The sequence below is a fragment of the Saccopteryx bilineata genome, chromosome 2 (genome assembly GCF_036850765.1).
Source record: "Saccopteryx bilineata isolate mSacBil1 chromosome 2, mSacBil1_pri_phased_curated, whole genome shotgun sequence".
In the NCBI taxonomy this organism is placed as follows: Eukaryota; Metazoa; Chordata; class Mammalia; order Chiroptera; family Emballonuridae; genus Saccopteryx; species Saccopteryx bilineata.
The window spans coordinates 13,866,322-13,893,957 of NC_089491.1; the positions used below are offsets into that span (position 1 = coordinate 13,866,322).

A 27,636-nucleotide genomic window follows, 5' to 3' on the forward strand; every position below is an offset into this window, starting at 1 on the left:
ACCAGGGCTTCTTCATGCACAGAGCGCCTTTTCACTCACCCTCAGCCAATCGCCAGGAGGGAGTGGGCGGTGGCTCAGGGCAGCGGAGAAGCCGGTGTGCTCTGCCACCTGGGAAGGAGTCACTGGCCAGTGGGCGGGGCGAGCTAGATGCTTCCCTTCCTGCCTTCTCAGTCTCCCTATGATCTCTTCTGTGGCCTTCTAAAATAGCCATTAATTAGAGCCTGGTAATTAACTTTCTGCTTCAAGTAATATTTTGCAAAGGAATTCCATTAAAGAGACAATTTGCATATCCTCAGACTCAGGGCCTGAAAACAGGCAGGATTACCTGGGGAGAATGTGATGGGCCCCAAGGCACCCCTCAGGCCTGACACCCCAGGCCTGGGCTCTGCTGGCACCTAAAGGCAAAACGGAATTAGGAGGGCTGCTGTCCTCATGCCACAGGTACATGCTGAGCCCTAGGGCGTTTTCCCCCAGAAGGTGGGGGTTTATTCACAAAACTCACACCCACACAGAAACTGCACCCAGATATGCACAGGTGAGAGCTCAAACACAGGACATACTATACACACATGTACACATAAGAAAACAGACGCCATAACAATGAGGAGAGTCAACAGTTATTAAGCACGTATAAGATTGAACCACGTGCCCCCACTGGACCTACAAAAACAGCCACTTCTTATGGTCCAACGCAGTATGAAGTGTCAAGCACTGTTCCAAATGCTTTACATGTGATTACTTATTTCAAATACGCAGGCATGTAGAACATTTACATATAACGTGCGCACACACATTCATGAGGGCAGGTGCGCACTTGCAAGACACACACAAACATGCACACACAGACACACATAGCTACAGATGCTTGTGCGAAGAAAGGCTCCTCTAGCCTTTGAAACCCCAGCCTGGGGCTGGTCACATTCTCACTAGCTAATTTCCACCGTTCCTAAAAATATTGCCCGGCTCGGATCTCTGAAGATACACGAGGGAGCCGCAGATCTAAAAGGAGGGTGATAAAAATGAGAAGGCAAAAAATAAATTGGCTCTTCTCTGCGTCCGAGTCGTGTTCTGTGGCTTTCCCTCTCTCTCTGGAGATGAGGCTGAGAATCACGTGCTTGTGTGCGGAGCTCTGGTCAGCCCTGACACCAGAGGTGTCCACGGGGCTCCAGGTACAATGCTGCAGGTGGGTCAGGACCCGGTGGCAAGGCCTGGCTTCTGTGATGGTCCCACCTCTGTGCCTCTGACCATGTGCCTCAGTTTCCCTGAATCTAACCGTGCCTTCACCGCCCACTTACCCAGTAGGGCAGAAGACCTCTCCAAGTGCTATGTAAATACCAAGCCTCCTTATGATAATTATCGGATTAAGAATTAAATCTGATTCCCTTATGGAGAGGAAGGGAGGGGAGCGAGGAGAGAGCTGGAGAGCCTGCCTGGCAGATAATTAAGGAATCCCCTGCCATACCTCTTGGAAGGCAGAGGCCCATTTAACAAAGATCCACCTACACGGGGGCCTCTCCGAGCAGAGGGAGGCCGTGCAAAGCAACCGAGAATCCTGCAAGGGGTTTGCCAGTGTTCAGAACGCAAAGGACAGGAATAGACAAGACTCAAAAGAAAAAGCACTCCCGTCCACTAAACTCAAAACAATATTCAATCACTAACAAGCAAAGAAATGCAAGTAACAAAGAAATACCACATTGTCTGCCTATTCAAACGACAAAGGTTGTTTTAATGATGACACCCAATACTTTTAAGGGTATGAGGAAACAGGTGAGCACTTTCGATCATCACTGAGGGAGTGTAAATTATTTTAGGCTTTCGGGGGGGGGGCATTTCTATGAAAAAACCACAAACTATTTATATTCTCTGACTTAATAATTCCATTCCTAAGACTTTAGCCTAAGAAAACAATCAGAGATGTAGAAAAGATAAGTATTCAAGGATTTAAATACCAGCATAATTTTTAATAAAAGCTAAATGTCTGAGTGATTAAAAACAAGTATGATCCAACATGAGATGTAACTTTTAAAATCGATTTTTAATTGAATTTTATTGGGGTGACATAGATTAACACAATAATACAGGTTTCAGGTGCCCAAATTCTGCAACAATTTCTGTACACCATATTGTGTGTTCACCCCCCCATCAAGTCTTCATCCATGACCATTTATCCCCCCATACCCTCCTCCACTCCCCCCCCCCCACACGGTAAAATAACTTTTTAAAACACAGATAGAAGTTTTGTTTGCTTTCCCAGGTATAGAGAGAAACGGAGGTCACTGTGTCGCTCTTTCTTGTGTTCAAGGTAATAACGATCCTCTGTACAGCCCTTTCCACCTCACAAGGGACAGCAACACCTAGCACCTTTCCCGAACCTCACAATCACACCTCACAATTTCTTGTTTTCATGCCCATGCCGTTGATGAGAAAACTGAGGCTTACAAAAGCGAAGGGATTTCTCCCTATCAATATTAACCACCCCTTACTAAAAACCCATCACATGCTAGCCTCTTTTGCCTGTTATTACTTATTGAATAAAATCTTAAGAAACATTTAAGAAATATGCAAACCTGGTGTTAGTTGCTAAGGAAACAGCACTGAACAGGACAGACACTTCCTATTAAATACATTCTGAAGATATTAATATTAATGTTTCCACCAACGTTATCATCAGGCCCGTTGTGCAGATGTGCACACTGAGACTCAGAAAGGTTAAGCGACTTGCCCCAAGAAAGCCTGGCTTCAAATCCAAAGGTCATATACTTTCCATTATGCCTAGGAACTGTCCAAAAGGCATAGTCACCCCCGAGGGAAGGCAGAGAAAGACAAGCACTGTCTATGGGAGGGGAAGGAGAGCAGACCAGAAAAACCAGGCCTGGGCAGCCAGCCCCCCTGCACTTACTGTCAACAAGGAAACCAAACGGAGCCAGGCTTCCATTTTCCCTGCTCTTATCAAGCTTCCTCGCCCCCTTCCAGGGCCGTCCTCTCCCAAAGGGGCAGAACTAATTCCTGCCCAGTCCTGGCCAGGTGAGGGCCTCCGGGAGCCCCACCTGCCACTCCAATAGCTCCCTCCCTAGTCTCACACTGCCTGCAATCCTGCTATTAGTAACTTTCAGGTGTGGGAACTCCAGGCAACATGATCCCTGGGAGAGGGAATCCGTTGCTAACTCTGAACACAGCAGCCTCGCACTCCTGCACCTGGATCGCCTGAGTTCCTATGATAAGCTCTGCTCCGGAAGAATGGGAAGAATGGGAAGGGGGGGTCAGGAACAGTCACGGCAGAGTAATTATAGGTGTAAGGGGACAGGTAGAGAGCCAGAGAAGACAAAATCCCAGCATGTGTGGAGGGCCAGAGTCACCCAGAAACAACATCAGGAAGAAAAGGGATGAAGACAAGCATCAGATTGCTAGCTGACCCTCCTAGCTACTCAGGAACATTAATAAATAAATGAGTGACTTAGAAATTATCTTCTGGGAAGGCAAAACCACCACATCCTGGATGGCTTTTACCCACATTAACATAGCCTCCTAAATGAAGTGGCAACATTTCCAGCCTGCAAAACAAAAATGCTTCTGCCAGCACCCCTTTCACCTGGAAAGCCTCTGAGCAGCACTCATTTCTGTTACCCGGAGGGAATGACTGCCTGTCCTTGGTGCTCATTTCCAAATATCCAAAGCCATGAGTGTCAAGGGGCCCAGGGATTTTGGAGACCAGCTGGGAACCTCCCCCCACCACTTCGGGGAAAGAGAGCCAACAGCTCAAACCTGTCCTGTGGCCCTGGAGACCCATAGTGCCCAAGAACGCCCACCAAGCCCTGGCTGGCCTGACCCCAGCCTCATAACTAGAGGGCGCCCTCTCCCCCAACCGGCCAGCTTCAGTGTCCCCACCCCTGGGGCAGATTCCTTTCCCGGGGAGCCCAGGGAGGTTTCTAACCTCTAAGTGAGAGAATTCCCAATGCAAATAATAACCTCCCCTACAAAGCACTTTGTAGAGCACAGCAGACAACATGCAACAAAGCCACCTCAACAGCCATAAAGCAGACAGGTTCACCCAAAGTCAGAACACAAGTGGCCGCCCCCAAGCGCTCCATTCTGTTTATCTACATGGGGTGTGTGTGTGGGGGGGTGCATAGACACCAGAGCTCACACTAGAAGCTCCTCTTCTCATCCCCAATCTCTCACAGAGACCGGCATCTCTGAACTTACTCTCCTCCCCAGTGGGAGGCATGGCAGCCCAGTGGGGATCCCAAGGAGCCAGATTCAACCCCCTCCTCACTGCTTAACCTAGCAGAAGGCAGCCTTTCTGTCCTCCCAGACTTCATGCCACGACCACGCAAAGTCAGAGTAGGGGGAGCCGCCTCACCTCTTGCTAGGTTAGACCATGAGCTTTGGGGGAGCTGAGCCACCCTAGTTGGTTTTACTCAACTCCAAAGAGGACGACTCCACAGAGCGCCCCAAAGAAACATGTGCCCACTCATCCCAGCAGCAGCCGGTGAATCTATTTTCTAGCCAAAGCAGCAAAACCAGAGACCCCAGTGCTAGCAAAGCGTATTTTAGCTCCAAGGCTGAGAAGAGAGATTTCAAACTCAGTCTCTTTGCCTATCCGTAGGAAATCTGGGCTCCCTTCCTATGCCAGAGAAGCCACCAAGCCAGATTTGTTTATAGAAAATTAATAAGACAATTCCACACCACTGCCAGTGCCATTCTGCTCCAACCGCTACCGTTTACCACCGCTTCTAGAAACGGGCTTATCCAGATTCACTCCCAACCCCCCACTCCGCGCCCCTTCGGCATATGGCAAGGCTGACCTGAGGCCGAGCTGGGTAGGACCTCCTCGAGGTCATCTCGGCCATGCCCCAACCTCCAGCTAGGGCTGCCAGGCCAGCGTTCGCCAGCTTCTCCGTGCAGGCTCTCCGCTGGAGGGAGGTAAACATGGCATGCACGCTGTCTGCTCCCGGGAGGGCAGACACTCTCCGAGGCTGGACTGCCTGCTGTCTCTCCTGCTCCCTACAATCAACCCATGCACACAAAACGGGGTACGTACACAAGCCCCCGCATGCGGGTGCAGAGGGTCCTGACCCCCGCCAAGGAAAGCGCAGAGAAGGGCATGTTCCTGGGGGAGAAAGCCGGAGGCGGGGCTGGGCGGAGGGAGCAAGGCAGCAAACCGGGTGGCCTGCCGCCCAGACAATAACAAAGATGGTAAGCTAGATTTTCAAAGACGCAGTGGCTGCACCCAGCGCTGAGCTCTGGCCCTGGATGCATCTGCCTGCCAGGGCACGCCTGGTCCCCTGGGGCACCCTGGCCATCAGAGAAAGGCAGAGGGTCCTGCCTCAGGCTGGGTTTGGCAGCTGGGGCAAGAAACCAGCTGCAGGCAGCAGTAGGGCTGCACTGGAGAGAGCAGCTCTGGGCTGGTGGAAATTAAAGGTCTAGTAATCCTAACCGGGGCTACTCCAGAAATATGCTAGGGGTCAGTTCAAGTCACTCAACCTCGGGCAAGAGTTGGGCTATAACTTGTACTCCTCTGCTTGCTGCAACCAAGGGAGAGTGGAGAGACATTTTCATTCTCCTTGTGCCTCCCCTACTCGCCAACTCGCCCATCATACACAGGGCACAGCCCTATGAAGGCAGATGCCAGGGGCCTGAGATGTCAGGACTGAATGCTGAAAAGGCTCTCTGATGCCTGCCCATTCTTTCACTCCACTATCTAAGCAGGAATACGTTCTAACTGGAACCGGAATCCATCACTGTACCTGCGCCCAAGTGGAAAGGTGCTGTGCCTGGCATGGCTCAAGAAGTGGGACCTGGGCCCCAAGACACTGTGTCCGCCCAGTGCCCCCACACGCGCGGACAGGATGGCTTGCCCTTGCGAGCTGAAGCCTGCCTGCTCGGTTTGCCGGTGGCTCTGGGCAGGCTGAACTACCTCCTCCCTCTCCTCCTCTGCCCCGCAAGCCACCTCCCCCGGAATTTCCACACCCTGCTCCGGGCTTGCCTTGGAAAAGGAAACAGGGAACAGGAGACACCCCTGGGAGTAGAGAGGTAAGGAAGGGAAGCAGCTGCCCAGGCTGGAGAGGATAGGCCCTTCTTCCCAGCCTCTGGCGATGCCCCTGAGCTCGCGGCCCCGGCACTGCCCGCTCGGCTCGCCCCAGCCCCCAGCGGAGCACGCGCGCCCTACTTAGAGCAGATGTGCCCCCTAAGCAGCCCAGCCCCCTGCTCCTCCCCTCCAGATGTTCACCCTTTTCCTCACCACGGGTTTCAGCAAAACCCAGCGGAAAATGCCTTTTGTATCGGATACCCAGGGACTCCAGGGGCAAAGGGGTGAGTCCTGGGGGTGGAGGTGCGACTTCTGTCCCCAGCTCCGGGCACTGCATCGCCCGGGAAACAATGCCCACCTCAGCAAGGCGAGGCAGGACTTCTCGGCGAGGGCACTTCCCGCCCGGCCTCACGCCGGGGGGTAAGAGAAGGGTCCACCCGTCGTGCCCCCAGTCCGAGGTGGCCCCACAAGTGGCCGGAAGGTGGCGTGGCGTGCCCTCCCGCTCTCAGCGCGCGCCGGCGCCGGCTCCCGCTTTGTCCCCGCGCCCTCCGGGGCGCATCCCGGGCGGGCGGCGCGGAGAGGCCAGGCCAGGCCGGGCCGGGCGGGCTCACCTCTCATTGTCCGCGGCGGAGGAGGCGGCGGCGGCGGCAGCGCTCCGGAACCCCGGCAGGATGTGGCGGAAGCTGTGGTTGCGGTCCAGCTTGGGCTGGCTCTTGGTGCGCTTGATGGAGCCCTTGAGGCGGCGGCTGAGGAAGCCCTGCGCGCGGGGCGACAAGAAGGGGAAGGGGAGGCGGGGTTAGCGCGGAGACGGCGCCGGGTCCGGGACCCGCGCGGGACCCGCGCCCCGGCTCGGGCGGCCGCGCGGCCGAGGGCGGGCGCGGGCTCGGGCTCGGCCCCAGCAGCTCGCGGCCCGCGCCGCCCGCCCGCCGACCGAGCGCCGACGGCCCGGCCCGCGCAGCGCGGCCCAGCCCACCCCGCGCCGCCCGCCCAGCCCAACCTAGCCCAGCCCAGCCCGCCACGTCGCCCCCGCCCCCTAAGCCGCTGTTGCCATGGCGACGCGGAGCCGAGCCGCGCCGTCCGCGGCCGAGGCTGCCCGAGCCCCCCGGGCTCGAGGGCAGGGGACGAGGGGGCGGGGCTGCGGAGGGACGGGGACCCCACCGGGCTTGGGCTGCAGCGGCCTCTCCTCACAGCATCCCGGAACAAGGTCACACCCCCCACCCACCTTGAGGGACACGCCCCCCACGCCGTCCCAGATTGACTAAACGCCTACTTCCACCCGAGGTCGGTGTTCTCACCTCCGGTCGTACAGATCGGGGAAACTAAGGCTCTGAGAGCAGGCGTGTGGTCCTCTAGGGGGCGGCCGGCTATCCTAGCCACCTGGATCCCTAACCTGGGTAATTCTCTTTCCGCAGACAATCATCACTAGCCCTTAGGGTGGAGCCTTTTAACTGGAGCCATAGTATCCCAGCAGAGGCAACCACCTTGGGTCCAGGGTCCCTAGTGCTCAGGGAGGGGCAAAGGGGCTGAGGGCTTGCTGAGTACGTATACCCATTGCATGCTTCAAGATTTGGAGCCAGATCCCAGGAAAGTCAGAGCCTAAGGTGGAAAGACAGCTGCCTGGCCCATTCATGAAAGGATGGTGGGGAGGGATCTGCTCCTGGGAGGAGTATGGCAGACCTCAGCTGCTGGGAGAGAGCATTCAGGCCTTCTGTCTATCTTCCCTAGACTCTGAGGGCAGAACTTAATCCTACCCCCAGCCCCGTGAGCTCCTGGCCCAATGGCCCAGACGGGTGTTTAATTTAATACATGCAGGCTGAACCAGTGATTCCTTCTCAAGGGAATAGGGAGATTTTGAGCCTCAAGGGGCCACAGCCTGGAGTGCTCTGAACTTGGAGTACACAGGATGCTGGAAAGAAGAAAACTGGGGGTGGGGAGGGAGGAGTTGTCTAAGCATTCTGCGGATTCACCAACCCAGCCTCAATTCCAGGTAAATGCGATATTAACTTATTTTGAAGTTAATGTTGTACACAATCTGAACATCACATTTCATCCATCTCACAAACTAAATAGGCTTGGGGGCCCTCTCTGGTCCAATGGAAAAGGGGAACATTTGCTATAGGTCATTCCCTGTCCCTCTCTAGGGCCCCAATACCCTAGACACGACAAGGTCAAACGTTGGGTGTATACATCATCTCATCACCCACACAAACAGAAAAACATTTTCACTTTCTGCAAATAAAGAAACCTTGCTCAGAGAGGTAAGATGACTCACCCAAGGATACACAGCTTCCAAGCCTACCTAGAGACAGCTTCTGCCACAGGACCCCTCTGCTGCCCACCCTCTTCAAGCTTTCCCTTTTCTCCCCTTACTGTTTTCCCCACTTAATCGCTCACATCCACGGGAAGACCCAACCCTGTGGCTCCCTGTCAGAATTCTGCACATCCTACAAGGCCCATCTGAAAAGTCACCTCATCCAGAAGTCTTCCCAGGCAATGAGTCCAAATGCCTGTCACCTCTGCAGCTCAGCAGCGTCCATGAAGGTGCTCTAACCAGCTGCAGTTCACCAGATATTTTGTGTTAGCTGCAGGAGGGACCCTCTCCTAGAGGGGTGACCCACAGGTCAATGCCCAGTGCAGAGTAACCACAGGCAGTGGCAGACGGGGACAGCAGACCCTCCGGGAGACAGGCATGAAGACCGGAACCTGGGCCTTTACACAAGCTCTGGGCACGCCAAACCTTGGCCTCTTGCCCGGTGTGGGGGGAGGGGAGATGCACCTGGCTAACTTGGATGGGTTCTTTTCTAACAGGTGTTGTTGTCAAGCAAGTTCCCCCACTGGGCTTGTACTTTTTCTTGTTTTTTATTTTCTACACTGATGGAAATTTCACAATTTTTACAATCATGTGGCACAAAGAACCACGAAGCACATTTCGCAATTTATGTAGTTCATTACGTAGCAATACTGACAGCTTTATCCCATTTTTGAGTTAAGAAATTTTTTTTTCTCCCTTCTAGGAGGTTGAGTGAAACATGCATCACTTCCTCTCCCTACCTCTCCTAAGGTGACACTTAAGCCTCCTCTGACCAGCAGTCTCCTCCTTGTAACTTTCTCTGAATGTACCCCCACACACACCCAAACTGACCATGGTCTTGGGGACTCAACCACTCTGCAACATTCACTCATTCACCATTTATTTAAAGCCCACTATGTGCTAGACACAGTGACTAAGACAGACATGAACACAAGGAGGTGAGCAATACAGAGACTAAGAAGCCAGAGAATTCAGATCATGGATAGAGTGATTCTTTAGGAGAACAGGGGGGACCCCCACTCACTCTCCCCACACTACACGTGTCTACCTGTGTGCCCCAGAAGACCCAGCTCGGGTCCCGGCATATGGCAGGCTTAACAAATGCTCATCATCCCAGAACGCTACAACTAGAAGGGAACTCAGATCCAAAGCACTAACTACATCATGAGGGTGAATGAGTCCCCAAGGTTAGTCAAAGACCATGGACTCCAGTTCCCTGCTCTGCCCAGCCTCACAGTTTGCTTACTGACCTCTTTGGGGGTGGGGGGGAGGGAACGGTGGCTCCTCACTCAGTCCCGGATGAAGGGAGACTCCCAAGAAAGGGAGGGAAGGTCCCAAGAAATGATTTCTGGGGACAGTTGCAGCCCTGAACTCAGGAAGAGGGACTGACTAATCTTCAAGTAAAAAATCTTTTCCTAAGCCCTGGCTGGTTGGCTCAGCGGTAGAGCGTCGGCCTAGCGTGCGGAGGACCCGGGTTCGATTCCCGGCCAGGGCACACAGGAGAAGCGCCCATTTGCTTCTCCACCCCTCCGCCGCGCTTTCCTCTCTGTCTCTCTCTTCCCTTCCGCAGCCAAGGCCCCATTGGAGCAAAGATGGCCCGGGCGCTGGGGATGGCTCTGTGGCCTCTGCCTCAGGCGCTAGAGTGGCTCTGGTCGCAACATGGCGACGCCCAGGATGGGCAGAGCATCGCCCCCTGGTGGGCAGAGCGTAGCCCCTGGTGGGCATGCCGGGTGGATCCCGGTCGGGCGCATGCGGGAGTCTGTCTGACTGTCTCTCCCCGTTTCCAGCTTCAGAAAAAAAATGAAAAAAAAAAAAAAAATCTTTTCCTGGCCCTGGCCAGTTGGCTCAGCGGTAGAGCGTCGGCCTGGCGTGCAGGGGACCCGGGTTCGATTCCTGGCCAGGGCACACAGGAGAAGCGCCCATTTGCTTCTCCACACCCCCCCCCCCCTTCCTCTCTGTCTCTCTCTTCCCCTCCCACAGCCGAGTCTCCATTGGAGCAAAGATGGCCCGGGCGCTGGGGATGGCTCCTTGGCCTCTGCCCCAGGCGCTAGAGTGGCTCTGGTCGCAGCAGAGCGACACCCCGGAGGGGCAGAGCATCGCCCCCTGGTGGGCAGAGCGTCGCCCCTGGTGGGCATGCCGGGTGGATCCCAGTCGGGTGCATGCGGGAGTCTGTCTGACTGTCTCTCCCTGTTTCCAGCTTCAGAAAAATACAAAAAAAAAAAATCTTTTCCTAGTCTGACCAGGCAGTGGTGTAGTGGATAGAGCATTGCACTGGGAGGCGGAGAACCCAGATTCGAAACCCTGAGGTTGCTGGCTTGAGCACAGGCTCATCTGGCTTGACCAAGGCTCACCAGCTTGAGCCCAAAGTCACTGGCTTGAGCAAGGGGTTACTCGCTCTACTGTAGCCCCCTGGTCAAGGCACATATGAGATAGCAATCAATGAACAACTAAGGTGCCACAACAAAGAATTGATGCTTCTCATCTCCCTTCCTGTCTGTCTATTCCTCTTTCTGTCTCTGTCACAAAAAAATAAAATAAATTTTTTTTTTCTAGACCCAAGTCAACTTTCAGTGAGAAGCAGTGGGCAAATCATGTCTCTTCTTTAACTAAAATAAGTTAAAAGACGGCAGCAGGGCCCACCGAGAGCTGGGAGCTGGAGGCAGGGCGAGCAGGGCTCAACTCCATTGCCACAGACCCCCAGCAGGGGGATGGCCAGAAGGCCACTCACTTCTTTAGGAAATGGGTGGTACTGCAGTGAGGATTAAGTAGGACAGATAAAGCTCTGGATCCCTCTTTCCACACCCCCAAGGCCTGACTATATCTTTTGTCCAGGAGGCCCCATCCTAAGTCAACCCTGCTGGTCACACCTCTGGGGCCAAAGCAAGTCCTCTCACACCATTTGTGTTCAAATCTTAATTCTAATAAGCTAGGGGCACATTACTGGACGTCTCTGAGCCTCAGTGTCTGTATCTATAAAGTGGGCTAAAGACGACCTCTGTAGGGTTGTGGGAAGGATTACATGAAGTAAGAGATCACTGATAACATGGTAACATGGTAACTATTAAGCAACAAAACATAGTAGCTGCCAGCCTTATTATTATTATTACTGATGTTGCCTCTAGTGCAGGGATTTTCCTTTTTTACTCATCTCCTGGCCTACATAAACCAGTTACTAAAATTCTGCGGCACACCAAAAAATATATTTTTTGCCGATCTGAAAAAAAAAAGCTATAATTTTTATTCATTCACACTAAATGGCTATTGTGTTGGCTGTTGTCATTTCTTTTATCTGACAACCTAAGGGGGAAAAGGTCAGTGCCCCTGACTAAACAGTCAGGTATCACATGTTTAAAAAATCCTGGCAGTGCACCGGTTGAACATCACAGCTGCAAGGCAACCACTGACATTTGCTTCGGGAAGGTACGTGACCACCACAGGCAGAAGGAGTCTGGCTGGGCAAGCTGAGGAGCTTGAAGGTGGCCTGGCAGCCTGGTGCCGTGCCTCGTAAATGAATGGACATGCTTGCAAAATGATGCTGGACCCACAACCTATCATCCCGTTTGGTAGTTTTGAACTCTTTAAAACAAGCACTTTTTTTTTTAAAAGCAACTTCACAGAGACTCTGGAGGTTCAAAGTGCTGCTCAGGTGGGGGCCTCGGCTTTCATTCACTAGAGCAGGGGCTGATGTCTCCAGCTCAGCGAGCAGCCTGCACAGCCTGCTCCCTCCCCAGGTGGGGCGCTCTGCCTCCAGGAACACAGACTCTTTCTCAGGCAGCTGTGTCAGTCACTTCGCTGAGGTCAACTAAGGCCCCAGGGGCTTTTGCACAAGGCCGCTGCCTGGTGCCACCACCCCAGCCCCTTCCCGGTGGTTGGGTGCTGAAAGCCATGCAGCCTCCGCCGCCCCGGTCGGTGATGGCCCGCTGCTCATTCGGAAGTCCTCCCACCCGGCCGACCCACAGGGCCGCAGGGCTTCCATCCCTGTCACTGACCGAAGTGCAGAGCAGTCTCGAGTGGAGGACAGAAGCCTGTGGGGTCTCCAGCGGGAAGGACCCCGGTTCTCAGCATCTCCCCCACCTGTTCTAGGCACTATGCCACCATCCTGGCATCAGGCCCACAGTCCTGCTCCTTCTCCATGATGTTCCGAGACTTTCTCAAGGTCTTCTCAGAATTCCCGACACACAATTTCTTCACTCACCCGTTTCAATCAATTCCAAGCGATGATGATGTTGATAAATGACCCATTACTGGGCTCCAGCTCTAAATGGCTCCCGGACACTCACTGGACGTGTCCCGGGAGGGCCCAGCGCCTCTTACCCGGACTCCTGAGGAAGCTGTGCACCTCAGAATTCAGACCGTGTCAGGTTTTCAAGTGGGTAAACGGAGGCCCAGAGAAATTAAGCCACTTGCAGAGTGACAGAGCTGACAGGCAGTAGAGAGCTAGGGGTGTGACCAGGTGAGATCTAGACCATGGCATGGCACACACACACACTTGCACGTGTGCACACACAAGTTCCTTCCCCCAATTCCACCATCTACGTGGCCCTGCACCCTAAATTCTGTCTTCTTCACCTGTTCCCCTCTTAATAAACAGACCCTGGGTCAGGCATGCCCACCCTGGACCCCTGAGGCCGTGCTCAGGATGGAGGCAGCTGCTCCCCTCATGAGCCCTCCCTCTGCCCGGCCCAGCCATTCCTACCATGGCCAAGGCTTAGGCTGGCACGCAGAGATCCTTAAAGGTAGACGCCTATTTTATCAGGCGTGATTCTTAGTATCTTTCCGGTGCTTTGTGCAAATGCCAACAGCACACCTACATAAACAGGAAAGGGAGGGGAAGATCCCAACCAGATATCCCCCCAAGATTGGAGATCTGCTCGGCACAGGCTAGCAGGCAGACTGATAGGGACACCTCACCCCTTCTGGGCACAGGCTCCAGGGAGGGCTGCAGACAGTGAGGAGCCCTGCCACCAGAGGCACAGCGTGACAGCCAGGAGGGCTCACGGGGGTGGTCAAGCCAATGCCCTCATGGTACAGACAAGGCACCCGAGGCCCAGAGGGCAGCCACCATGGCAGGGCCCCCTCTCCTCACCTAGCACCCCACACTTCAAGAACCTCCCAGGCCCATCCGTGTTTCCTCTTTCCAGGCCTCAGTCATCCCATCTGTGTCAGGAAGGCTGGGTTGGGTGACCACCAAGCTTCTTTCCAACTGATAACTGGTGGTTCTACAAAGCAAGAGCAGCTGCCTCCCACAGCTGGGCTATCCCACCCTGGCACAAACAGTACCAGCGAATTCTCAGGCTTCGCTGAGTCCTTCAGATGCATGAGTCCTCCTCCCTCCTGCCCTGTTCCTGGGGCTGTCCCCTCAGCAAGCCATCAGGCCTCCTGGCCTCCTCCCCTGGGAAGTATGCACCATCAAAGAGTGTCCCAGATGGAGAATGACTCAGTTATGGTGGAATGTCAGACACTGTGACAGGTGAAACAGTGACCATATGTTAAGCCAGGATTAAGTTGGTGCCTTCCTGGTGGCCACCTACTCACAGGCCATCCTATGCCCATAGAATCCTCCCTAACCCCCTGCCAGTGCTCCTTTGAATGTAAGACCTCCACGCTCCTCCCAACCCAGAGAAGGTGGACAGACTACCGGCATCACACAGAGAACCAACTCGTGGGCCCCAAAAGCCAGGATAGGGCTGGGTCCTGACACTCAAGGATCATTCCTGAATTAAAATATTACCCAGGTAACCCCCGCACCTAAACATGTCCACATGGAGAAATACGCAGGGCCAGAACACACACAAGTTTAAGGACACCCATGCATACGAAAGCACACAGGGGGCGGGGGCGGCATGCCCAGTGAGACATGCATGTGTAAACATACAAGTCTCACCACCACCACTGCACAGACACATGTGCACACTGACCAACACACACACAATCATAAGACATACAAATAAGCGTACAAATATACCAGGACAAGCTCACAAATATAAACACATACTCAGCTGTCATGAGGAACTCACAGAATTAGGCTGGCCCCAGGCCAAAGGCACAGGCCCACATGAGCTCACACTCACAACCACAGCAGGAAGGGAGAGTGTCCGGGTAAGCTCCAAGAGCTGGGAGCCCAGAGCCTGGGTCCCAGGGAACAAAACAGCTCCATGTGGGTAGTAACCCCACAGTCTCCCTGCTCTGCGTGCAGGGCCTCCCTGGGTGCTCTCTCAGTGCCTCTCTGAGGGTGACCTGCTTGCTTCTCTCAGACCCTGAAAGTCTGTCCTCTCAGCTCCCTGAACATGTGGTTTCCCGGAGCCTCGCAGCCTGGCAGGTTGTCAGCGAGGCCCCACTCCCATCCTGAGCCAGGGACCCCTGCCCCAAACATTTCTTCTCTGCCATCATCACACCTGAAATGTCACCATCTGACATACCTCTTTAGGTGCTAGGGTTACCTCAATCTCTAGAAATCCTAGGTAAAGCCCTTTCCTCCTCGCCCCCACCCCAAGATGCGTGGCAGCAGAGGGTTCCACCACTTGTGGCTTTGGGCCTTCAGCCCTTTGAGCCTGCCTCCTCTTCTGTGGAATGGGGACCACAGTAGCCGGCACAGGTTGTTGTAACGAGTTACTGAGCTCACACATGTAAAGAATTCAGCCCATTTCCCGGCATACAGTAAACATTAGCTACTATCACCATCGCTGTCATTGTCATCAGTTTTTTTTTTTATTGCTTGGACTTTGACCACCAGAGGCCAGTTGGTCACCAGCCAGAAGGAACAAAGGACAGGAATTTACAGAAACTATCTTAAAGACCCAAATCTGCTCTGACAGGGAAAGGTGCTAGCCCACGGCTCACCGAGGGCATGTTCCCTGAGCCTCCCCATATGCTGGGCCCTGGGGAGGCTGGCGTCCTACCCTTGAGGGCCCCCCGGCTGGAAAGACAGGCTGGGACCTCACTGCCCCCGCAGGAGCCCCCTCACTGCCTTCGCTGCCTCCAGTCCCGCCGCCCTCTCCCGTCCGTTCTCCAAGGGTATCCAGACGGAGCCTCAGAAAAGCAGCTCAGACCCTACCACTGACCCGCCCCACCTCCTTGCACAGCTCCCCAGGGCTCCTGGGATAAAGGCCTAGGTCTTTGGTGAGGCCCCTCAGGCCCCTCATGACCTAAACCTTGTGCTCCAACTCTCTTGGCTTCGATGGGACTTTTGAAATTGCTGGCTTCTCCTGTCACAGGGCCTTGGGACAGGCTGTTCCCACTGCCTAGAATGGAGGCCTCCTTCACCCAGAAGGCCTGGCACACCTCAGTCTCTCCTCACATCTCCTCAGGGGCCTCTCTGATGCTCTCAGATTATTAGGCCACATCTCCTTACAGATTTATCACAGTTATAATTATACACCTATTTGTTTAATGTCTCCCTCCCCCCCCTTCAGGATTGTGGGGGCCATGGCAGCCGGGGTCCCCAGCGCTAAACACCTAGCAGGTATTCTATAAATACTTCCTGAGCGAATTAACAAATGTTTATGATGGTAAAGAGAAAAGAGAAAGGCAGAGAATGGGATCGGAGGAGCTTTTTAAGGGATTGCGTTTGGGGGTCAATCTGGGTGGGCTTGCCAATGTTATTTTAGGGCAGGGCGGCCTCACACGGGCATTCCAGGGAGAACCACAACACGCGCAATGGTGAGGACAGCAGCGAGTCTGGCTGCCTCGGAGGCCCATTCAGTGGCTCAACTATCTTAAAGGTCACTCTGACCTCCAAGTGACACACCTGAGCCCAGCCTACAACATGGACATAACACCTGCTCCAGTGCAGAGGATGCCAGGTAAAGGGCTCCCCTAAGGAAACCTGGGAGTCTAGAGGAGGTGGGAGGGGGTGCCCAGTTGGGAAAAGAGTAGGGGGGGTGAAGGTGGGAGGGAGAAACAGGGACATGGGAGAGGCCCTCCTGACACCTGCCGGTGCCTAGGCCTGGGTGACACCAGTGGACAGAAATCAGATACACATTCCTGAGGTCTCAGGCAGGGATGTGACACCCAGATTAGCCAGGGAGTGACTCATTGCCCCGTAACTCTTCCGCCAGCCTTAGCATAATAAGCCCATCCCGGAGGACGGGATGGCCACAGACACTTCCTCAGCTCCGGGAGCCCTTGGCCAGCCCCGACCTCTGTGGGCAGCCTGGCACCAGGGCCACGTGGCTGCAGGGAGCCCAACTCCACCAGGGAGCCTCACCCTGCAGCAGGCTCTCTCTTTTCTCTCTCTCTCTCTGCCTCCCTCCAGGCCCTGTCACCAAGGTCCCCGTACCTGGCCAGTCTTCCCAGGGTGACTCGCTGACTTCGGCACTCATTCCCCACCAAACCCTGTGCTCTGCGCGCTCTGCACGAGTGAACACTCTTGGCAAAGGCCACCCCACAGAGTGAAAAAAAAAACAAAACCATGCTCAGAGCCAGGAAAGCTGGGTTCAGCTCTGCTAATTAATAATAATGAAGACTACTCCAACGTGCTAAGAATAAGCCAGGTGTATTTATGAAGCTCTGCCTAAGCTTCAGGCACTGTATTAAAGCTTTATGTGACTTAACTCATTTAATTCTCACAATCCAATGTGCTGATCAGAGAATAGAGGCTCAGAGAGGTCAAGCAACTTTCACAGGGCCACACAGCCAGGAGGTGGCAGAGTTGGGTTCGACCCAGGTGGTTTGTACTGGAGCTCAGGCTCTTCCATAATCCCATTACTGAACTATGAGGCTCTGACCAAGCATGTTAGCCTCTCTGACTCAGTTTCCCCATCTGTACAATGAGGGAATTGGCTTAGCTGATCTCTAAATCTTTCCAGCTTGGACATGACATCTTTGTCCTCCCTGGTGACCTATTTGCAGCTGATAATAAATAAGAAGAACCTTCTGGAGACAACAGCTTGCCGTAGGAAAGGTCCTGATGGTGGGACTTCAGCTCTGTGCTGGGCCATAAGGAGCCTCTGTTGGTCAGATGTCCCCACCCTACAGTCCCAGGCACCCACCCAGCCAGTCCAGGGGTAGCCCTGGAGCAGCAAGGCATGGAAGAGCTGTATTCTCCCTGCACCGAGAGCCATCAGGAAGCACCAGGACCCCAGGGTGCTCCAGCCCCAGACACCTGTAAACACTAGTAGGAGGGAGAGGCAAGAGGCGGGCAGCAGCCCCATAAATCCACCTGAATGAGCAGCGCTTTTAAAAGCCCTTTTCACTACAGGATACAAAACGCGCTGTTTGGGGAGAGGATTTTATAGGCTATTTCTCCTCCTGGGTGATTTACCATCTGCAGGCCAAGCTTACCTGGGAGCCCTGCTCTGAGGGATCATGGGAGCCCATGGGTGGAGTCAAGGTCCATTTCAAGGCAAAAGTTGGTGTCCTTGCCGCACCCCGTTACCAGGTGGTGGTTTGGGCATCCTGTCCCGGCCCGTCCCTCCCAAGACACAAGGAGTGGGGCTCTCAGAAGTGAGGCGATCAGGCTTGCTTCTCCTCTCCTTGCCCTGTGCGTGCTTCTCTCATTCACTCCCTCGCACACTTCCAGTCCACACGCCCCTCCCGGTGCCCTGCCCCAATGCCTGGGGTCACACACATCAGAAACTGTAGCTGCCCTTGAGAAAGCGACCCGGTCTGGCGATGGTTAAGTCACAGCATCTGTGTTCTGGAGCCTGGGGGAGGGGATGCTTGCGGGAGTCCAGGGGGAGCGCGGAGGAGGGAAGGAGCTCCCAAGGCCGAGAAACGGGGAGGAACTGCGGACAGCAGGGCCAGCTGTACGAAGGCATGGAGAGTTAGGACAGGCCTGGCGAGGTCTCAGATGCAGCCTGGGAACTGGATCCCACCCCTGGGAGCCATCAAAGGTGCCAGAGCAGGGCAGTAAAAAGTGTGGTTCATCTTAGACCATCTTTAAGCAATTCCACAGGAAAAGTTACTCATCCAATGTGGGACCTTGTGTCAGAAACAGATGTCATCACTGCCACCCCCAAAGAGGGCCTCCTGGCTTGGGAAGCAATTCCTACTGGAACACTCAGATATCATTATGTCTGCAATCCAACCCAAATGTCACTTCATGTGACAGAGGCAATCACTTTATTTTCATGCCATGGGGGTGGGGAGTGAAGGCATCTGAGCTTCCCCTACACCCAATCTCTTGGGGGAAGGGAAGGCCTGCAAGGGCCACAGAGTGGGGTGGGCAGAGGGGAGCAGTTCCTTCCCACCCCAGGGTGTCCACCCTGCACAGACTCCTTCTAACCAGTGGGAGCCTGGCCAAGTGGAGGCAAGGAGATGGGGAGATGCAGGTTCAGACGCCAGCTCTCTCCCTGATGGGTTGTATGACCTCAGACAGTACACTTCCCCTCACTGGGCCTCAGTATTCTCATCTATAAAATGGACAGAATAACAACACTGGCTGGCAAAGACCAGGATGCATGCTCTGTGAGACCTTCAAATCCATGCTCGCAAGCTGAATGACCTTCAGCAAGTTCTTCATGGTCTGCTTTGATTTTGTCATCTGAAAAAAGTGGGATGTGCGTTATTTGCCCCTTGGGTTGTGAGTACTAAACGAGATGATGCCTGGAGAGGCCTGACCCAGCAGACTACGCGAAATGGGCCTTGCAACCCCCCACTGTACAGAGAGCAAGGAGCTGGGATCGCGGGTTCCAACCCAGTAAAGCTCAAGTTCAAGCTCTGCCCACCACCTGACTCTCCCAGACGCCTGCCTTCCTTCCTCTCAAAGCAATGGTGAGGATAGAACAAAGCGCCTGCAAACCTTCAAAGGACCAGCATGATGAGTGTCTAATTGGCCCGGCCTGGCGACCACAGTGCAGCGGCACTGCCTGGCAGCAGGCACACTGGCCTGCCTCAGCCTGTGTTCCTCCTCCTGCCGGAAGGCTGCCTGGGCTCCAGACCTTGCTCCCCTCCAGTGTCTCTAATGTGGGTGCCCCGTTCAGAGGCCCTCCAGCTCTCTGGTCAACCCAGGCTCAGTCACTTCAGCCACCAGTGCAAGGCACTCCCTGATTTAAGCTGTTCCCTCAACCCAGCGGTGGATGGGCTCCAGGTTTGTTTAGCTCCGCCTACCCCTTGTGGCCCTCGGTTGGGGGGCACAGGGTAAAGGGAGGCACACCAACCCCTGGGACTTCAACTGTCCTTTGGGCATAGCCACCTGGGCATCCACTTGCTGCACTCTGCTGCCCCCAGTTGGTGGGAAATGGCCCTGCACAGATACTGGCTTCCTCCATCTGGATTCACCACCTCCTTGGAGCTTGGTCTCTGGACTCTTGGGCGCCCCCTGCAATACCTCTTCACCTTCCCAGGCAAGAGCTGAGCCCTAGAAGCTCCATCAGGGGCAGTGTTTTGTGGGGGCAGGACAGGAGGGGTGCAGCAGAAGGGAGGACCTGAGACTGCGGGGAAGGTGTGAGGTAGAAGTGACCCCACCCATCAGAAAGGGGAACAGGGTCTGAACACTGGCTGAATGTCTCCCTGTGCCAGGCACTGCGCCCTCACAGCCACCTTGTGAGCGCGGGGCTCTTCTGCCCATTTACAAATGAGTTAAGAAAGGCTCAGAGTGGGGCGGGGGCAACTGGTCTGAGCAATCCCACAGGGGAAGCCATGGGGCCAAGAGTCAAATCCTGCCTTGTCTCAGCTGTACTGCGAGGAGCAGCCAGCACGGCACCGCCAGGATGGGGGGGGGGTTGTGGATGGGGGAGACAGGCCCCTAAACAGCATCCCACCTGCCAGTCACAGGGCCTGACATTCCAAGGTGAGGAAGCACAACTTCCAATTGAGAAGGAACCTGTAACAACGGATACAGCCGCTGACACCTTAGCAGGGACCAGTTCATCAAACTCCTGCTGCCCAGAAGGCTCCAGGGCATGGCTGGGGTAACAGGGCTTACAGGAGTGGCCACAGGGACCCCCTGAAGGTGCAAGGCAGAGAATGGAGGGCAGTCGCAGGCTGTCCTTGTTTCCTTCCCGCTCCATCCTCCCCACCCAGGCTGCCCGAGCCAAGCTTAAACTCCCAGGATTATTCCAGGGTTCCTTGAAGTGAGTTCTTCCCTCTACCTGTGCCCGCAGGGACACCTACAAAGGGCATCGTAAGCCCAGGGGCTGGGGGGCATGGTTGGGCTCCTGAGAGCCGCTTGAAAAAAGCCACTTGCTTGCCCCACCCCTCGTGGCCCACCCCAGTCCCGGTCTGTGCCCACTGAGGGTGCTCCGGACTCCCCGCCAGGCCGAGCAGGCTGCTCTGAAGAGCACACTGAACCCAGGTCTGCTGGGGCCAGCCCTGCCCACCTCACTTCCTCTCTGGGGACTCCGTGCTCCTGTTCCTACAGCCTCAGCGCCCCTCTGCCATGAGTCTCTGGTTCCCCGCACGCCGGCCACTTCCTCACGTGTCAGCCCCCAAACCGCTCCCGGTTCCTGCTATCACGTGCTCCGGCTGTTTCCCACCCCATGGCCTTTGCATGGGCCATCTCGGTTGGTGGAGTGTCCTTTCCCCTCACCTGCCTGCAAATCCCTTCATCAAGCCCCAGCTGGCCCTTCCATATTTTTTAAGGTAGCAACTTTGTTTCAATCTTCTTCTGTGTCAGTGTCCTGCGCAGGTCCTGACACATCACTGATGCTGATTTAAAATTTATTTTAAAAAAGAAAAAAGAGAGGCAGAGAAGGGAGGAAAGTTACTTCACATCCACAGTAGGATTCGCAGACCAGAGCTTGACCCCAACCTCTGCCACTCACTGTGCAACCCTGGGACAGTCCCTTCTCCTCCCTGAGCCTTGTTTTCCTCAACTGTAAAATGGAGCGAATGAAACCACCTTCCTGTTTGTTAATGAGGCCAGCAGCCTCCCAGCCCTACCAAACGCTACAGTCTGCCCTCGGTTTCGGGCCATGGACCCTGGCCTGACCTCGGATTTGGGAGGATCCAATGGCCCCCGGCCCCCACATCCTGCCGTGAAGACCGCCTGGGCCCGCCCGGGCCACCCTGGCCACCCTGGACTGCTCCTGCATGGAGTTGTCTGTGACTTTCCCACTGCAGGGAAGGGGGACTATCTTCATGGAAGGCGGATACAGACCAAAACGGTAGTAATTTTCCTTTTGGGTTTGAACAGTTTAATAACAATTAAGGCCCATGGAAGGCAGAAGTGGCGGGGAACTGAGGGTGTGGGGCCTGCTGTCCACCGACCCCTTCATCTGAGGGACACTGGCCAGACACTGGGTTGGGAGACTCCAGCTCACATGTCTCAACCGAACAAGGGATAACGGCCTCAAGGGCAAATTCCTGGTGCTGTGAGGAAACCAGGGCACCGCTTCATAGGACCCCAATCCAGGGTCCAGCAGTCACGGCCAGTCATGGCTGCATGGATGACATCTCTCCACTGGTCAGTGGGCCACAGATGGAGTTGCATCCCAGGTAAATGTGCATCTGAGATGGGTCAGAGCAGCCTGGAGTGGTGGACGGAGCCCCGGCAGGTACTGTGGGCAAATGTCCCCTCTCTGAGCCTCAGTTTCCCCATATGTGCAGTGACAAAACGGGCTCATCTAATCTGTGAGCCGGGCCAACTTTTCTATCCCCCATACCAATACCCAATGGAGTCACCCTAGCTGAGAGGGGGCACTAGTGGGAACAGAGAGGCAGACCCTGTAGGAAGCAGAGAATGCCACTCACCTGCCACACAAGCCACGCCTCCTCCAGGCAGCCTACAGTCCAAACTGTGAGTCTATAGTTGGTGCTGGGACCCCAGTGGCCAGGAGGTGGCAGTGTGCTGATGAGTGTGCTGGGCGGGAGCTAGCAGGGGCCTCCAAGAGCAGTGGGACCCACAAATGCGTCCCCTCCCCCAGGAAACACGATGGAGGCAGAGCCAAGGGCTGCGCAGCAGGGAAGAGAGGGCAGGAAGGAGCAAGGCCCGCGGGGTACTGGACAGGCAATGGAGAGATCTAGGCTCAGTTCCAGACCCTGCCCTGGCTGGGCTGTGTGGCCACAGGAAGGGACCCTCCCCTCTCTGAGCCTCCGCCCCTCCTCTGTACAGGGAAGGGTTGGACCAGATCATTTCCTACCACTTTTTCACAACAGTATTGAAGGGGGTCACCCACGGGTCTGCAGTTTGTGTTCAGGTACCTGTTTCTGTGCGTGAGAGAAAGATAAACAGCTGAAACATGGAGAGGGTACAGAGAAGCTACGGGAGGAGGCAGAGGGATGAGCAGCTGGGAAAACCCCAGGTCTACATCCCAGAGACCCCCTGCTGGCTCTGCTTTGGCCCACAGTCCCCTGTGGCTCCTGTGTTCTACCCAGGGAAGTCCAAAGGCTTTAGTCCAAAGACTTCGCCCACTCACTTTTCTCTCCGGGCTACTTTCCTTGATGCTTCCAACTCATCCAATGCTCTAATCACACAGGGCCACTGGCTTCTTCCTATGCAGGCAGTGAGATCCCCCTCTAACTGGAATACTCCTCTCCCTTTGTTCCTGAAAAACTCCTACACATTCCTCAAAGCCCAGCCTCAAAGATCCCTTCCCTAGGAATTCTTTCCTACCCTAACTGCCCCTTACTCTGGGTCCTCACAGCAGCCCAGAAACACCTGCATCACAGCTTCAGAACCACTTAGGGTGTAACAATTAAACAGCCAGTAAAAAATGGGTGGTTGAAAGGAAACAAGACTCACTTCAAGAAGTATCTGCAATCAACCTGGAACTGAATTTATCTGCAGCTTCCACCAGCCCCCTGAGCCTTCCCCTCCCTGACACTTCTTCTCCATCTCGCAAAAAATAGCCGTGAGACCTAATTTCAGCTAAACCTTCAAACACAACTCTCCACTTTCAACTTCCCGAGGAGGAATCAATGGGCTGTCAGGTTTCCCAGAGCCTCTGCCACCTCCCACACTCCGGCCCTGCCGGCTCTCCTCAAGGTCGAGGGGAGGGGGAGAGGCAGAGGAAGGACCCAGCCTGCACCCCAAGGAGTGGAGGTCTGAGGGAGGCAGTGGGCTGAGGGGACTCATAGAGAGACCTGTAACAGTCATCACCTCCTTACCGCCCCTCCAAATCAAACCATGAATTCCTCTAACATGGGTGGCCGGTAAGAAGGGGCGACTCACTGCTTTTGCTAAGGGTCCCTGGGCCTCGCGAGAAGGGAGGTGGGCATATGCAGAGCCCCTGGACCCAGCCTGACAGCTTGTGCAGACCTGGGGCCCCAGCTTGCTGCCTGCCTGCCTGCCTTCCCTCCCTCCAGGATTCCCTACTAGAGCAGCAAAGACAGACCTTGCTTTGAATCTCGACCTCTCCATCCCTTTGGAGCACGAGAACTGAAGGCAGAGATGGGCAGGAGGTCCCTTTGGCCACTCGCTCCCAGCTCACTTCTCCCTCCTACCCTCATCTAGGGTCCCCCACAGCTCTCAGGACACAAGCACCACACTGGCCTGCTGGCACCATGTGGCCACGCCCCCACCCTCCAATTCCACCTGCAGGTAGAAGGAAGTTGCACCAGGTGGATGAAAGGTTCCATATCTTGCCCAAGTCACAAAGCTGGCATGAGGCTCAGCACCAGGTCTGCTGACTTTACAGCTCATTCTCTGAGTTACTACATCAAAACATTTAAGTGCCTGACCAGGCGTGGCACAGTGGATAGAGTGTCGGACTGGGATGCGGAGGACCCAGGTTCGAGACCCCGAGGTCGCCAGCTTGAGCGAGGGCTCATCTGGTTTGAGCAAAGCTCACCAGCTTGGACCCAAGGTCGCTGACTCGAGCAAAGGGTTACTCAGTCTGCTGAAGGCCCACGGTCAAGGCACATATCAGAAAGCTATCAATGATCAACTAAGGTCTCACAATGAAAAACTGATGATTGATGCTTCTCATCTCTCTCCATTCCTGTCTGTCTGTCCCTGTCTATCCCTCTCTCTGACTCTCTCTCTGTTCTTGTAAAAAAATAAAAAATAAAAAAAATAAACATTTAAGTGCCTACTGTATCCCCGAGCCACATGCTGTCTTACAAAGTCCACTACCCCCATGTTTTAGAAGGATAAACTGAGGTCCCAGGGTCTCCAAGAGGGGTATTTGTGTTCATTTTAGTAGACTTGGTTTTTAAGAACATAATGAGATGTTTGAAAATAAAGTATGAGCTTCCGATGTCCTGTGGGGTGGCTGCAGTCCTAGGCTGACCCACCAAAGGGGTGAGGGCTACCTCTAGGGGCTCAGCCAGCCCAGACTCAGAAGTGCCCCAGCTGGGTAGTAACCTTGGACAATCCAGCCCCTCAGTTTTCATGGAAGACGTGAACAGAATTAGTCCTATAGACCTGAAACATTATTCTCCCTTAAACTACATGGTCGCCAAGAGGTATATGCTTCTGTGAGAGGTGGTGACATCCCGTCACCCAGGTTTGAAATGGCAGCAAAGAGAGCAATGATTCAGGTATGTCCTGTGTAGTCTCCCCTGCCCCCCGCAGGCAATGCCACGTTCCCCAGGTTTCCTCGAGGGCTTGTACAGAGCAGCAGTCAGCTGTGCCTGTGAGGATGTGGCTCGTGGCAGCGCGTGGGAGCTAGTGTGAGCTCTGGCTGAGGGGGAGAGGGTGCACTTCCGGTCCTGCAAAGGGCCCGTGTTCAAGTCTGCCCCCAAGGCCCAGGGCATCGCTGATCTTCCCCCCCAAACACCCTGCCCTCTGCTCTCTACCTCAACCCTCCCCAGATCTTGACTGTTCCGGAGCCAAAAAGGGAAGCACCATCAGATTACAATGATGGGATTCACCTACTAAGCACCTATCATGGGCCAGACCTGGGTTGATGGTCCAGCACGGTCCTCTGAGGAAGGCATTCCTCACTTCACTGACAAGGACCGGACACTCAAAGAGGCTCAGTGACCAATGAGGTCACACGGGTCACTGAAGAGCTGGGATTTGAACTCGGATCCCCACCTCCGATCTTTCCAGTCCCCCTCCCCCAGCTCTAAGCACCAGCACAGGACAGAACTCAACTCACACCCGTTTCCTTAACTGCTGCACACGGGAAAGGGCCACGGTGCCCAGAGAAGTACACAAAACATAAATGTCCGGCAGTCCCAGCATCTGTATCGGGCTATGTCACTCAGGCACACGGCTTCACCTCTGAGCCCCTGGTCCCTCGCCTGTGTAATGGGGTACTCACAGCACCCCTGAGGGTTGCTAAAGGAGGACTGAGCACAGTTTCCATCATGCAGACCATAAGTGGGCAGGCGAGACGAGGAATCCGGGGACCCAGCAGTTCAGAAGCCGGGTGCTGGCTCTGATCCACAGGTGGTTTCCATGGCCGGGAACAGAGCGAAGACGCCGCTACAGGAAAAATGCCAAGCCTAGCTGGCAATTAAAGAGCTGCAAATTATAGCAACTTCAAGGTGTGATGACACACCTATTACAGCAGCAAAAGAAAGGGAAACAGGTATAAAGCAATTGCTGATGGGGTGCTGGGAGGGTGTGGGGACCACAGGTCCTCGTCACAGCCAGAGGGAGTGCATGTTTGCACTCTGGGGTTCTCCATTAATAGGAGTTGACGCATGGGTGACTTCATCTCTCTGAGCCTCAGTTTTCCCATCTGTGGGAAGGCGAGACGAGGAATCCCGGGGGGCCGGCGGTAAAATGGGGTGATCAAAATATCAGCCACAGGGTTGTCTTGAGGATTCAGAGTGATCAGATATGTCCGATCCTGGGCATCAAGCAGGCAGCTGTATTACTAATAGTCATTGTCCCCTAAGGCACCCTGAAGGCTCAGCTCCAGCTGTCATGGCCTCAGGGGTCGGCTCCAGGCTAGAGACCATCTTCCAGGGGTCCAGCCACACCCAGGGAAGGGACCCTGAGTCCTCACTCCCCACAGGCTTCCTTTTTCTCCTTGCCTTCCTTCCCCGCGGCTGATCCCGAGGCTGAGACTCACTTCTTGGGGGAGCTTGTTAAAATGGAGATAGCCATACCCTGCCCTGTCCCACTGCACTGAAATCCTGAGGGGGCCCAGGATCTACTTTGAAAGTATTTACTGACACGCAGTCAGGAGAGAAGATCACTGGAATTAGGAAAGCCCCACCCCCTTAGCCTGGCACTCAGAGGCTCCACCCAACCCAGATTTAGCCCAGCCCTCCAGCCTCCCACATGGTCCTCCAGACCCTTCAACTCCAATCCCACCAAGTATGGCGCCATCCTATAAACAGGTCCATTTCTAGTGTGCCTCCGTGCCTTTGCAACTGATGTTCCCCCTATCCGGTACTCCCTCTCATTGTCCCCGCCTACCCAATTTCTAGTGACACTTTAAGACCCAGCTCAAAATCAGCTCCCAGGGGAAACTCTTCCGAACCCATCAGGAACAGCTACTCACTCCTGAAGCTCCATGTCATAGTGCCCAGTGGCAGCCAAGCCTGTGCCCTCTCTGTTCCCTCTACCCAAAAGCCTGTTTGCCATGCTCTCCGTAGGGCTGGCTCCTCATCCCTTGGGCTTCAGCCCCACCCACACCACTTTTAAAAAGGCCTCCTGGTTTTCCCTGGTTCTCTCCTGCACATCACATAGCTCCAACATGAGAATGTGAACTCATAAGGTCAGGGGCTTTATCCACCCGGTGCTATCTCAGCCAGTTCCTCCTGCCCAGCCCGTCCCAAGAATCGTGCCAGGCACACAGCAGGTGTGCCATAAAAAATGTTGAATGAATGAATGGGTGAACAAATGATCAACAATCCATCTCCTCCACAGTATAAGCTCGCAGGGGAAGAAAATGTGTCTACCTCCCATGTCTCTGGTGGCTGACAGAGGACTAGAAGGGGGATGCATGGTGACATGCTAAATGGGGGAGCAAAGGGACACAAAATAGTCTGTGCGTGTGCAGCAAGGAGGTGGGGACACAGAAGGCATGAAGAGTCAGACATTAAGGGACACTGGGTTCTGTCTGTGTATAGTTGTTTAGGTTTGTGCTAGTGGGACCACTAAAATCAATAGCTAAGATACATACACTGTGTTTTGTTGATTCTAAGATGTCATCAATTTTAAGATACACTATTATTTTATGTGCCACCAAGAAAAAACACAGGAGCCCTAGTGGAGTAGCTTAGTCGGTTAGAGCATCATCCTGATACGACAAGGTTGCGGGTTTGATCCCAGTCAGGGCACTTACAGGAATCAACCAATGAATGCATGATAGGTGGAACAACAAATCGATTTCTCTCTCTCTTTCTCTCTCTCTCCCCCTTCCCCTATCTCTAAAAATCAATCAGTACTTTTTATAAAAAAAAGAAAAATCATAAGAATTAAATTATGACACATCATGGACTGTAACAAGAGATATAAAAATCTGAAAACAAAAATTGTGCATCTTAAGAGTTGGGGAAACATGGTTCATAC

At 54.4% G+C, this 27,636-nt stretch overlaps 1 protein-coding gene across 8 annotated transcripts in view; it reads right to left on the reverse strand.

Annotated features, from left to right (window-relative positions):
* Nucleotides 1-27,636, reverse strand: part of DAB2IP (DAB2 interacting protein) — a 201,677-nt gene that overhangs the window by 79,000 nt on the left and 95,041 nt on the right. For all 8 annotated transcript variants that reach the window (XM_066256323.1, XM_066256320.1, XM_066256326.1 and 5 more), the window contains one exon: nt 6,640-6,785. In XM_066256323.1, the coding sequence (XP_066112420.1) occupies nt 6,640-6,785 (146 nt within the window). The remainder of the gene's footprint in view (nt 1-6,639; nt 6,786-27,636) is intronic.